Source organism: Biomphalaria glabrata, chromosome 1 (assembly GCF_947242115.1).
Source record: "Biomphalaria glabrata chromosome 1, xgBioGlab47.1, whole genome shotgun sequence".
Classification (NCBI taxonomy): Eukaryota; Metazoa; Mollusca; class Gastropoda; family Planorbidae; genus Biomphalaria; species Biomphalaria glabrata.
In genome coordinates this window covers 77191755-77205033 of record NC_074711.1, presented here as the reverse complement: position 1 = coordinate 77205033, position 13279 = coordinate 77191755, and the positions used below count along the sequence as shown (strand labels likewise).

General features: G+C 35.3%; 1 protein-coding gene across 2 annotated transcripts; it reads right to left on the bottom strand.

Annotated features, from left to right (window-relative positions):
- Positions 1–1487: 1487 nt before the first annotated feature.
- Positions 1488–11010, bottom strand: LOC106077141 (shiftless antiviral inhibitor of ribosomal frameshifting protein homolog). Of its 2 annotated transcripts, none has more exons than XM_013237910.2 (10): positions 10921–11010; positions 9667–9826; positions 8607–8718; positions 7858–7889; positions 7485–7637; positions 6388–6497; positions 5289–5438; positions 4146–4164; positions 2447–2471; positions 1488–1844 (listed from the first exon to the last, which is right to left on the bottom strand). In XM_013237910.2, exons 2-10 carry the CDS (start codon positions 9691–9693, stop codon positions 1681–1683), a joined length of 792 nt encoding a protein of 263 aa, XP_013093364.2. In that variant the 5' UTR covers positions 9694–9826; positions 10921–11010; the 3' UTR covers positions 1488–1680. The 2 variants fall into 2 exon arrangements, with proteins under 2 accessions (XP_013093364.2, XP_055872021.1); XM_056016046.1 differs by having other exon boundaries at positions 7858–7892; positions 10921–11006.
- Positions 11011–13279: the final 2269 nt, after the last annotated feature.

Genomic DNA, 13279 nt, shown 5'->3' with positions numbered 1-13279 from the left:
GTCTAAACTGACTAAAGGTGCAGAGATTTGTTAACAGACAGCAGACTTGTTGTTACCAGGCATTGTCTGGAATGTAACTCCACACAGCTAATCCAACTAAACTGACCAAAGGTGCAGAGATTTGTTAACAGACAGCAGACTTGTTGTTACCAGGCATTGTCTGGAATGTAACTCCACACAGCTAATCCAACTAAACTGACCAAAGGTGCAGAGATTTGTTAACAGACAGCAGACTTGTTGTTACCAAGGCATTGTCTGGAATGTAACTCCACACAGCTAATCCAACTAAACTGACCAAAGTTGCAGAGATTTGTTAACAGACAGCAGACTTGTTGTTACCAAGGCATTGTCTGGAATGTAACTCCACACAGCTAATCCAACTAAACTGACCAACCTATGGAAGCGTAGTACTTTCTTATTTAAAGAACTGCTAAATGAAACTTGTAAAAACTGTAAATTAACTGATCTTAAATCTTAGTGACAAAATATAATCAGTGCAGTGAGAAACTAGAAAAAAAAATTACTTTAAAAAAAAAAAAGAACTTGAATTAAGTGTAATTGTATCAATTAGTTTGGATCAGCCCTGTAATTAAATTTGTAATAGATTTAAACGTACAATAAAAATCTGGGCGATTAGACATATTTTTACCACTTTGTTTTTTGTTAAGCGCTATTTCATGCTATTAGCGTTATGGTTCTATCACTTGTTGCGACCAGTAGAAAAAATGAGGGTGGGGGAAAAGGACTATACGTTACGATGTTACAGGGATAGCGTTTTAAGTAAATAAAAAAACAATGTGTTCACTCAAGCCTCCTCAAGGGTCTAATTCAACTGATACCACTACATAGGCCTATATAAAATACGATTTTTGTCCCTTGTGCGATACCAAACAAAATAATTATCAAAAGTTCATTAACTAATTGACTTTTTACACTGATTTTTTTGTCTGATACAAGAAATAAGTGTGCAAAATTTCAACTTGGTCCTAAATAACGTGTACAAGCTTCCTAGCAGACCATTCGAACCATTTGAAATGCTGGTTCAACTTCACAACTACTAGATATATACCCTTTTTTTTGCGTCTGTCCTCTCCTGACTTGAATTCGTCATTAATTGCAGGTTAGTCTGCTATTATCTGTAAAAAGATATTGATGTGCCTGTTCATTTTCGAAGTTATGTTTCATTTTAAGTAATCACCTTTTTTATTGAAAGATTGTATTGAATTGTTATATAGTCTTTACGGAGTTGTATTACGCTAATGAGGGGACAGAGTATACCTTGATTGTAATCATCACATAGGTTAATATAGGTTAAAGGGCAGGATCTCAGTGTAACAATACGTTGGCTGCTAAATAATGTAGCAAGAATATTTATTACAGTATTATTTTCTCTAAATAAATATCTACTTATTATTTTGGAGTAAGATTGTATTGCTGTAGAAATCAAACAAACATTATACAAACATTTTAAAAATTGAATGAATACATTTCTATTTTTGGTTTCAAAACTTTGAATATTATTTGCATTTTTATTTCAAACATTAGAAACTTGTGGTTTGTACTTGTCCGTTCATCTGCCGACTCATATTGAAAACATAATGCCAAGTTCTGTCCATTGAGTTGTTTGTTTTTTTATTGATAGAGAGGTCAGTCTAGCGTTCCTGGTGTAGGTGATGTGCCTTAGTAGCCTGGGATGATCCCAGACCGTGAACTTAGACTCCCTTGGTCCCAGAAGGTGGACACAGTTGACCCTGAACTTGGGTGCCTCACGCTCCAAATCAGATAACAGCATCCAGGAGGCATGGCCGCTCGAGACTTGGGATGAACGCAGACAGGAACCTGGTCTGTGGATTTAAAAAGTCAATTTTAAAAAGAAGTAAATAATTACCAGGACCGTGTGCTCAATTTCTGAACAAAAGTATTGGAAATGTTCATACCACGCGGAAAAACTCTGAATCCTATTGGTGTAAGCAAAGGAAGTATTGAACAGCTATATCGTTTCAAAAGGCTTTCAATAATTGGTGCGCAATTTTTAGAACGGCAGAATCAGATGTTCTACTCTCATCCATTTGTAGCACAAAATATAATGGCCAAATAGTGGATGCTGACGACTTCAACTTTATGATATTTGACCTATTTAAAACCAATGGGCAACTAACCAGCGCTAATGAAGTAGATTTGAAAAGAAGATCAACTGCTACACTTTGAGACATTGATAAAATTTATTGCTGAATAATTTCGATTTAGTTGACAACAAACAAGTTCAAATTAGCGTCCTTGACATTGGCTAGTTGATCGTGAAAATCTCCAATAAACAAAAGGTGACATTAAACTACGCTGTGTTACTTGAATCTATGTTTTGGGATTTTTTTAAAAACAGTAATCTCCCCTTTGCTGTATTTTTTTTCTTCAGACTAATTTTAGTTGACATGCCTCTAGAACTTACCAGTGGGACTGAAGACGTGTGATGCCTGCACAGAGAGAAACAAATACATTTTTTTAATCATTTAAGTCGAACATCTTTTCAATAACCAAAGTGAACATGGAAACAACAACCTGATTGTAAGCTTATATATTTAGATAAAGTTTGGAATTATAAGCCCGTTGCCGTAACGGAGAGCTCGGCCCGCCTTAGGCATAGGCAAAATAGGCAATCGCCTAGGGCCTCCAATTGTTGGGGGCCTTGAACAGGAAAAAAATGTTGATAACAAAATGGGAAACTTGGATTAACTCTCAAAACTAGATGTAGCGGAGATCTGTGTCGACTAGCCCAGATCAAAGTCTTTACTAAAACTGTGGTTTAGTCGTGAATGTTTAGCTCTACTTGTTAGAAGAACCCTTTTACTCCTATTGGGGAATATATCAAAACGTTATTTCAACTCTGATGCATCGAAAATCAAACAAAGGTCGGAGAATGCAAAGAGCTGCTTATTAAATTTAGTTACTTGTCAGCATTGATTGTTTTAAACAAATAGCAGAAATAGCATTGTTTACATTTTATGGTGTTTAATTTTATTTTTCTATTGTTTTTTGGGGCCAACTTATTCACTTCGTCTAGTGCCTCCTAAAGCAGGCCCTGGGGAGAGAAACAAACAGATGGATAGACAGACAGACAGAATGACAGAAATATTAAATAGATAGATAGACAGCCAGACACATTGACAGACAAACAGTCATACAGGTAGAATTACCAATCACTTTATCTCGTTCTTTAAAAAAAATGGGCCTGTTACAGGAAGTACTATTAGGAAGCAGTAAATGATTTATATTTTCGAAAAAAAATAAATTTTATAATAAAAAATGAAGCTCCCCTAAAGTCATAACAAAAACGTTTCCGATTTCGGGAACATTCTAAAACAGTCACTCGTAGGTTTCAGACCTTGTTGCCTCAGCGTAGGGCCACCCTAGAAGTGTCTATTATTATGGTTAAGGGCGGGAAGCGAACTAGATCCCTTACGTGCTACCTTGGGTGAGATTTATTTTATCTTACTCGGGGTGGTTATGCAACAAATAGCTCGGTGACACAGTCCAAAAATTTGCGAAGCCTTTCCACGCAGGGGGCCGTCATCACTGTCCCGTTAGCTGGAGTGGAGGTATTTCACGAAACAGTGGTCGTTACAGTATAAGAAAATGAAGCTTATCCCTCATGATGGGCGCTGCCCACGGGCTTCTTATATCGAGCGGCGCCCAGGAACGAGGCGAGGTGGGCCGTGTAAACGGTAAGATCCACAATCTCGGTCTATGGTCGTCTATGGAAAATTCAGACAGGACCTCGGTTGAAGACCTCCAGGTCTGTTCACTGGATAAAATCATTTCTAGCCTGGGGGATAATGAAAACCTTAGAAGACTATATGGGATCCAAAGTAACAGAGCTAGCCCTGGGGTCCAGTGTAACAGATCTAGCCCTGGGGTCCAGTGTAACCTTACACTTAGCTACAGAGAGGTCTGCTAAAGTGACTTTTTATTCACAGCTATCAATGCAAACATTCACAAGTAAATCATCTAAGCGCTACCAAGATCTCTAAGCACAAAAAAGGTACCATGGGATTTAACGGAGAGAGAGAGAGAGAGAGAGAGAGAGAGAGAGAGAGAGAGAGAGAGAGAGAGAGAGAGGTAACATTAACGGAATAAAAAAATAAACTTACGACAGCGCCAACTCTGTTCCTATGGAAACCAAATTGGAAAGTAAATCGTAGATAGATCAAACAGTTCTCACAAGAAACTTAAAAACTTGTCATCAGTGCCCTCCCTTCTAATTTTGTTTTGTTTTGTTTTTAAAAGCTATTATTTTTATATAGTGGACTTACAACATTTATATTAAACTATTTTTTTAAAAGTTAAATTCATTTACCAGAAGAAAAAGTCTTGATGTTATCCAATGTATATAATTATGAAGCAAAACAATCCAATCTGACTAGATGCCGATATAAGGTTAACTCAGTGTATTAGCAAGACTTAAGACTATATATAATATAAGCCTATTTAAACTTTATCATTTTGTCAACTTTTAATTTCCTATTGTAATTAAATATGGGATACCATTATATCAAATTTCCCGACCATAAACCATACTCTTTATAAAGGAGATTTAGGTGCAAAAAGGGGAGAATATACAATCGGAAAGAAAAATATTTTTTTTTTCATTTAATGCTTAAAGTTCGTTTGGTTAGAGAAGAATTTTTTTAAAAATTCAATCTCTAAAATAAACATTTATTTACAGTTATGTCTGTGAAGATGATTTCTAAAATTTATAATTACAATTTAATAAAAACATATTTATACATTTTGCTCAATATGTTATAGATTCCAGATCAAGATTAGTTCACAAAGTTATAGTTCATATATATAGTATCAATATCATTTTTGTGTTATCATATATGTCTCTCTATAAATTTAAACCATTTATCGAAATAGTAACACATATCCATACCTATACTCATGTACTAGAAACTAAATGTAACTTACTTTCTTGAATTGATTGCAACTATCGACGCCCATACCATGTGCTATGTTATAGTTAAAGTTAACAAAGGTCTTTCTCAGAGCAATCTGTGATGTGCGTTTGTTTCATTTGGAACTTCTTTTTATTCAATGTAATGTGAGTATTTTGAGCTACCCTCTATACATAATCACCATCAAATTTTTAAAAAAGGCTTTGAAACTACCTTTAACCAAATTACTGTGAACCTGTTTCTTTCCTTTGATTATCCAGGTTAATAAAGAGGTCAGATACTGCTCAAATAGTCCAGGCGTATGAATAACGAGAACATGTATTAATCAATACTTACTTATTGTAACAGTTGAAGCCGTTGCACTGATGTGTATCTTTTGAACTTGGGGCGCGTTCAGACTTTTTGGGGGATAAAATTTCTGAGACAGCCACTGGAGTTTTACAAATGTAACATATAGACTCTGTCATACCCATCACAGCCCAGCCTCTGGAGATGAAGACATACAAGTATTAGATCTAGTTTGTTACCAACAATAAAGTGCAAGAGATGAAGGCATACAAGTATTAGATCTAGTTTGTTACCAACAATATAGTGCTGGAGATGAAGACATACAAGTATTAGATCTAGTTTGTTACCAACAATAAAGTGCTGGAGATGAAGACATACAAGTATTAGATCTAGTTTGTTACCAACAATAAAGTGCAAGAGATGAAGACATACAAGTATTAGATCTAGTTTGTTACCAACAATAAAGTGCTGGAGATGAAGGCATACAAGTATTAGATCTAGTTTGTTACCAACAATAAAGTGCTGGAGATGAAGGCATACACGTATTAGATCTAGTTTGGTACCAACAATAAAGTGCTAGAGATGAAGGCATACACGTATTAAATCTAGTTTGTTACCAACAATAAAGTGCTAGAGATGAAGACATACAAGTATTAAATCTAGTTTGTTACCAACAATAAAGTGCTAGAGATGAAGACATACACGTATTAGATCTAGTTTGTTACCAACAATAAAGTGCTAGAGATGAAGACATACACGTATTAGATCTATTTTGTTACCAACAATAAAGTGCTAGAGATGAAGACATACAAGTATTAAATCTAGTTTGTTACCAACAATAAAGTGCTAGAGATGAAGACATACAAGTATTAAATCTAGTTTGTTACCAACAATAAAGTGCTCTGTGATCATGTCTAATATTTAGGCCTATTGAATTTAGAACCAGACGATAGCAAAATGGTGTGTCGGAAAAGAAAATTGAAATAAATATTTAGAAGAAATAGATTTTAGTTTAAATTATGAACAAAAAATGTGTTCAAATTTTACTGATTTTTCAAACTCGTACTAAATATTTCAGAGAGACCTCTGTCTAACTGACTGAATAAGAAAAGCATGAAAGCCAGAATGCAAAGAGTTAATAACGTACTTGAATGTTCGACAGTTGGGCGTACGACTACAATGAAAGACTCCAATGCCCCATTCTCTTTCTTTAGGAATAGCATCGTATCGAACCAAGCATTTCTTACACCTTGATACCTGACATATATAAACAAAAAATGGAATTTTGTAGCATTTATATGTAAATGTGACTAGTCTAGCCCTAGTCTACCGGACCTATGTGACATACGGGACAAAAAAAAGCTGAATATCTTTCACCTACGAGGCTGAAGACGGATTTAAAAACACAAACTTGGCAAAATTAAATAAGCAATGCGGTAGTGCTGTGCGAGGAGCAGGGTCCAAGACATCCACGCTGTTATCAGCAGTCGACGCCTTGTCTGGCTTGGTCATGTTCACAGAATGCCACAAGATAGTCTGTATGGCGATCTAACAGAAGGCAGGAGAGCCGCAGGACGCCAACTTTTAAGGTATACTAATTTATGAAAACGCGACATGAAGCTCTTGAAAATTGACACCAACCGTTTGGAAAATGAAGCACTATAGTTAACAGACCAGCTCTTACATCTGTTTTCGACCCCCTACGGAAAAAGTCGAAGAATTCAGTAAGTGTATATCGTTGTTTTGTTTGTTTCTTTAATCTCTTTGTTTCACTGGCTTTCAATTCTCTCTAGCTTTAAATGTAAAAGTTAAGTACTCCTTGCGATCTATGGAGCAGATGATGTCATGGGCCCAACACAACAACCAATCGCCTTTACTTTTTCTCAACTAATATCTGGTACCCATTAAAGCTGGGTGTATTCAGAGGCGCCATAAAGATTCCGGAGTTAAAAATCCCAGTCTTCGCCAGGATTCGAACCCAGCACCCCTCGGTTCGTAAGCCAAGCGCTTTACAACTCAGCTACGGTGCCTCATATGAATGTATTAGTTGTTAAAAGAACCAAAACACAAAAATGTAACGTTTTCTATTATAAATATTTTAAATTTATAACTAAATGTTGTTGTAAGTTTATAGTCATTCCTATCCTTTCTGTATACCGTCCCTATACAAAAAGTTGTACTTTTAAGTATACTTTGTTGTTAGCGAAACAAAAACTTGCGATATCAACTCAAAACAAAATCTACTTCTTTTCTGTATGGCACTTTCTTCCACCAGCTTCTGTTGCACGTGACGCAAGCGAAGAGACGTTCTGAAGGTCTAATGACTAGCTCGCTGTTGTCCAAGAATTCCAAGAGATGCTGAGAATCTTCTTGCAGAGTCTCTATATAGTTAGTTGTCTGCTCAAAGTAAAAATAATAAGTGTAAAAAAGTTTACATTCTAGTGAGATGTATATTCTATCACAGTAAACCTAACAAGAGATGAACAAAGAAAAATAAAAACATTTATTATTGGCATATTTACTGCGAGTGTAGTAAATGAAAATGCAAATCTTCAAATGATTCATTATAGATTAGATTGTGCATAGTGTTTAAAAAAAATAACAACACCAAACTAACTTTTCTCAGGAATCCACTGACTTGTTCTGGATCTTCTGAAAAAAAGAAAAACTTATTCTCACTCTTGTAACTCTGTTCCATAATCAATATCAGGCAAAGCTTATACAAGGGCAAGAAGAACCTCAATACCACTGCCATATATTTTAATAGTGCAGGAATAAACTCACTTTTTTATATAATGCAAACTTAATTAACACTAATTGATTTCACTTATTGGTTCATTTATCGATTGCTTCATGTATTGTCATCATCTATAAATAGTTATGCACAATTTCAACTTAATCCGAGAATTGTAAGTGGAAGACAAATTCTCTACAACATGTACTAAGCAGGATAACGCCCTACATACAGCTACACATCTCAATAAGTAGCATTTACTTCCCTTATTCGATACAAAAGAAAATACTTCAATATCAATAAATGATAATTATTTGTTAATTTTTTTTTTATTGATTCATGTTTTGTTCCAAGAATGGGTGTGGGAGAATGAACGTGTATAAAACTTTTTACCAGATAAGACAGACGGACGAGACAGACGGACAAGACAGACAGCCAGACAAGACAGATGGACAAGACAGACAGACGAGACAGACGGACAGGACAGACGAATAGACATAAGCTTTGTAGACATTTAGTCATAAAGCCATACAGAATATAGATATTATCTGCTTTATAGATTGCAAGGTCTGAAAGGGAAACTTTACTATCTTTTTTAGTGTACTATTAGACCTACAAGTCGAATTGTCTACCTCCTATAAGAAAGTCCAATGCTTGTCTGTGATCTTCATCAAACTCTTGAAGAACTCTGAGCATTTCATCCTGTGTAAATCGTCCTTTGAATAACTCACGCAGACAATGAGCCTGTTGAGAAAGTACAGGGCAAAGGATTTATGGGTACCGTTGAGAAACACTGGATGTAAAATATAAACAATAGACGTCCTTTATTACTTATGATGTGATATATTCAAAACTTAATTAACTAATTTAGGAATGCAAAACTTAAGGTAGATTTTTGGACAAAAAAATTTAATAGTCAGTATCTAGTCAATAAGTAAGTGTTGATTAGCACACATTAAATTATAAAGGACATTTTAGACTCTAGCGAGGGAGTTCTTCTTATTTCCTTTATATATGTATGTATCTGTTTATTAAACTGTCTTTGCCCTTTTCGATCGACATTTCTGAATACTGTTTTAGCCGAATTCTGAATTGTTTTATTCATTTGTACACATTTTAACACTAAAGAAATATTAGTCACTAGTGGAGGTACTCTGAAATGTTGTGCCAGTGTGTACTAACATGCTTGTAACCTGTATACACAATATTGCAAGTCTCTCTCTCTCAAACACCAAAATACATCATTCTTTTCAATTTGAGTTCATTCGTGTTTGGGATATGTTAATAAAACAAAATAAATTACATGTTAAATGCTAACATTTCTAACACATTTATGCAACACATTGACGTTAAAAACACTTTTGAAACACAAGCCTGGTTAAATCGAAAACTAACTCTAAGCAATCTTGTCTGAAAACTATTGGGTGGCTCTTGCAAATTTTAAAGAGATTTATCACATCATAAAAGTTGTCCCGGAAGGTAGCTGAGTTGTAAGATTCAGATGTTCCTTCAAGGGAATGCGACAGGCAGGGCTCGGATCCTGGACAATCCATATGCATTCTGGAACGGATACCACTTCACCAGGCGAGGGTAAAGTTTTAAAAAAAAGTTAATTGCCAACCATTATGTAACTATGCAAGTATTCCAACTCGTCGTACTAATATGTAATTGTAAAACGAATTGAACGCTTACCTTAAACTGTATATCCTTGTCTTCCATGACAATGTTTATCTCAGTCAATATGTGGATGTCAACGTGAAGATTTCGACAGCTGGTCGGCCATGTACTTCTGACTCTATACTCTAGTTAGTCTAGTAGCAGTGTAGGAAATTCAAAGGTTAACAATCCAGAACTACAAGGGAAACAAGCCAAGGCAATCGATATGTTGACACATTACTAGGTATTTATCTAGTTATTTCCACACAGTATATAAAAAATAAACTTAGATTGGTCTCAGCACACTGACTTAGCTTACATTTTGATCTATATGTTAGTTATTGCTGACACTGACACTCGCCGTAGACGTCATTTGTTTACCCACGTGACATTGTTTATTTTTAACTTGACACAATGTGTTCTGCGGTCTTTTCCTTTCAAAACTGGCTAAAACCCTTCCTTGTTATGATGTAGGGTTTTTGTTATGTGTACGCCTACAATTAGCTTAGCGTGGGTCTAGATGCCTGTTTATAATTGTATTGTATACACCATCGTAGGGAAAATGTTATCTATGAGCTCAAATCAGATGAAAGCATTATTCCTGTTTCAACATTGAAATATTTACACAATAGCCCTTTGATTTATGCAGGTGGCGAAGGTATATTTCAAATATTATTTTTATTTTATTTTATTCTATTAAATACATTCTCATTTTTTTTTTTAATGATCTGAATTTGCTTACTTCTTATACTAATATATTATTCAAATTTATCCAACTCAGTCTGTAATCTGGATTAAAATGGATATAAAAACTCGTATACACACTAAAGTGTGTTACACGCTAGACCGCATGTGTTCCAAACACAATAATTGATAACACATTGGCTGAGGCTTGTCCTGTGATTAGCGTTTGATACTACCAATGCTCGTAGTAGGAAGTATCAGATGTCCTGTACCTTAGAAGTTAGATTCGTTTTTTTTATGTACTACTTTGCACTGATGAATGAATAGTTTTAATATATTCGTGAATCTTAAATATTAACATTCAACATATTACTGCACTTAAATAGATAGATAGATAGATAGATAGATAGAGAGAGAGAGAGAGAGAGAGAGAGAGAGAAATTGCGTATGTTAGAAAAAAATCAATAATTGCAAGTTTCCGGAAAAGAAAATTCTAGGCAATCACAAAAGTTCAGGGTGACAAAAAGTCAATAGTTTGTTTCAGAAGCTGTCTTAAGATTCAATGTATTAGCACTCACGTTACTTGACTGATAGACACACACACACCTGCACATTGATAAAAGCACACTATAAAAATGTTTCATCTGTAACATGGGCCCAACATTTAGCGTCAAGTCAACCCATGTACAGTGAAGTAATTCTTTTTGTAGGAAAACACGAAGCGTGGATGCCAGGGTTTCTCAAACGTTTACCATTGACTGCCGAATAAAAATGTGTTCGCGCACCCCCTTAGCAAGTCGTAGGTCCGGGGAAGCGCTTGTAAAAATGTTTCTAGTTTTTACATTGTGTACTATGTCCCGAATAAAAACTGTAACCGTTTGACCAATCTTGATGAAACTTGGCATAAATTTTCCTTAGATCATGGCCAAGACTTTAGTTATGTTAAATGTCCCTCCCTCGACGGGAGGGTACTAAAAATAGACAAAAAGTACCTAATTGTATCTCTAATAAAGAATGAAACTTTTTTAACAAGTCGGTTTCACGGTATTTTATATTTGATATGAAGAAGTCGTCTGAAGTCCATTATCACATTGTACTTTTATTTTCTCCATGTTTGACATAGATCTACAATCAATACAGTAGATCAGTAAATACCAAAACTAAGACCCGCAGACCGCGAATCATATCCGGCTAGTATCATATACAATTTTGGGCTGGATCGTATAGAAATGCCCGATCAGGTTTTTAGCACCCAGTCCGCCCTTAGTATGACCCCTATACCATCGAGACACCTGATCAACTGTCCAACCAGCATACCGCAAGACAGACCTTTTTGTACAGTGGCGTAGCAAACAAGCTCTTGTAAGGGAATAATGTGTTCACTCAAAGAATTTAAATACTTCAAAGTATTTCATTTTTTCACTTATATCATTCTATATTTATTACTGGTGTCAGAGCAAAATGGTACAAAATGAAATCTTATTACTGTAAAATGAAATGTATTAAAGGAAGGTAACTCGATTGTGAGACAGCTTTTTATTATATTCTAACGCAGTGATGCTCAACCTAATTTGACCAGCGGGCCATGTTAACTTTCGACACGCGTGTTGCGGGCCACATCAACATAATGGTAAAATATGAAATCAAAATTCACCTGAAACCATTTGAAACTATTGGATCTAGTTCTTACATTAATTAATGGGATAGTTAAAGTCTATCATTTTATACGCGTCTAGAAAATTTTGCTTCATTTCTACTTAAAATGAGAGCAGCATTGTAGCTACTTTTACCACCAACTATTTTCTTGTCTCTTTTTGGTCATATCTCTAGGCGTAGTTTAACCAATCTTTTATACGCGGCTCAAACCAAGAAGGCCGTCCTATTTGTTTTATAAAGCCACTGTATATGTTGTTGTTTTAAACATCCAGACTTTCCTTACAAACACACTATGTTGGCTTATTATCATGTTCCACAAAAAAGATACATTCACTTTTCCGGGTAGATTCTACACTCAGAGTTCCATTTCACAAACTCATACTCGTTAAAGGTCATGGTACTAATCCATCAGAGAAACAAGTGAGGGCCCTAACAAAGGTAAAGATATATTTTCAACTTTTTTTGAAGGGGGGAGAATTTATTACTTTTTGTGCCGACTTTTCGGCGGGCCGGATGCAACCACGTCGCGGGCCGGTTCTGGCCCGCGGGCCGTACTTTGGGCATCACTGTTCTAACGTGTTAAGATCTGTAATAATAATAATGATATTGTGTAAATATCGTGAAAGTGCACTCTTAGACAAAAATAATTATGTCTGTATTTGTTTCATTGTGATCTCTTTCATTAAGATTACTGTACATATTTACCAATTGAATTACATGAATTAATAGTATGTGTAGACAGTAAATTTAATTTTCTTGTTCACAAATAAGAGAGTAGCGTCAATACAAAACAAACGATGGATGAAAATTTTTGTTCAACGTCAAACAAATATCCATAGCGTAGAGCTCACATCACCCACAATTAGACAATGACTTTTCCAATTATGAAAAGTAATTACAAAATTCGTCCACGAATACCAAGCTTGTGATCACAATCGAACATATACTGATAAGGATAAGAATTAATTTCTTAACTAACTCTTTGTCTCCATTGAAGTTGATAGTAAAAAATTCAGCCAGGACAATAGCGCTGTGGGAAGCCTTCAGGTTCCTAGTCTTTTGACTAAAAATGCACAATTTCCCGGCAGAGACCGCCTCTGAGTTTATGTGATAACACAAACTTTCATTGTAATTTTTTTTTTTTTGGTGGGCGAATGAGGATCTAGAAAAAGGGTTTCAGGTTTTTAAGCAGTTACACAAATTTTCTGCTCAAGTCTGGACTCGGACTCACTTAGCTCGAGTTAAATCTAAAATTAAATATTCATAGTCTACAATGGAATTCAGACTCAATATCTTTCTATTAGGTAGA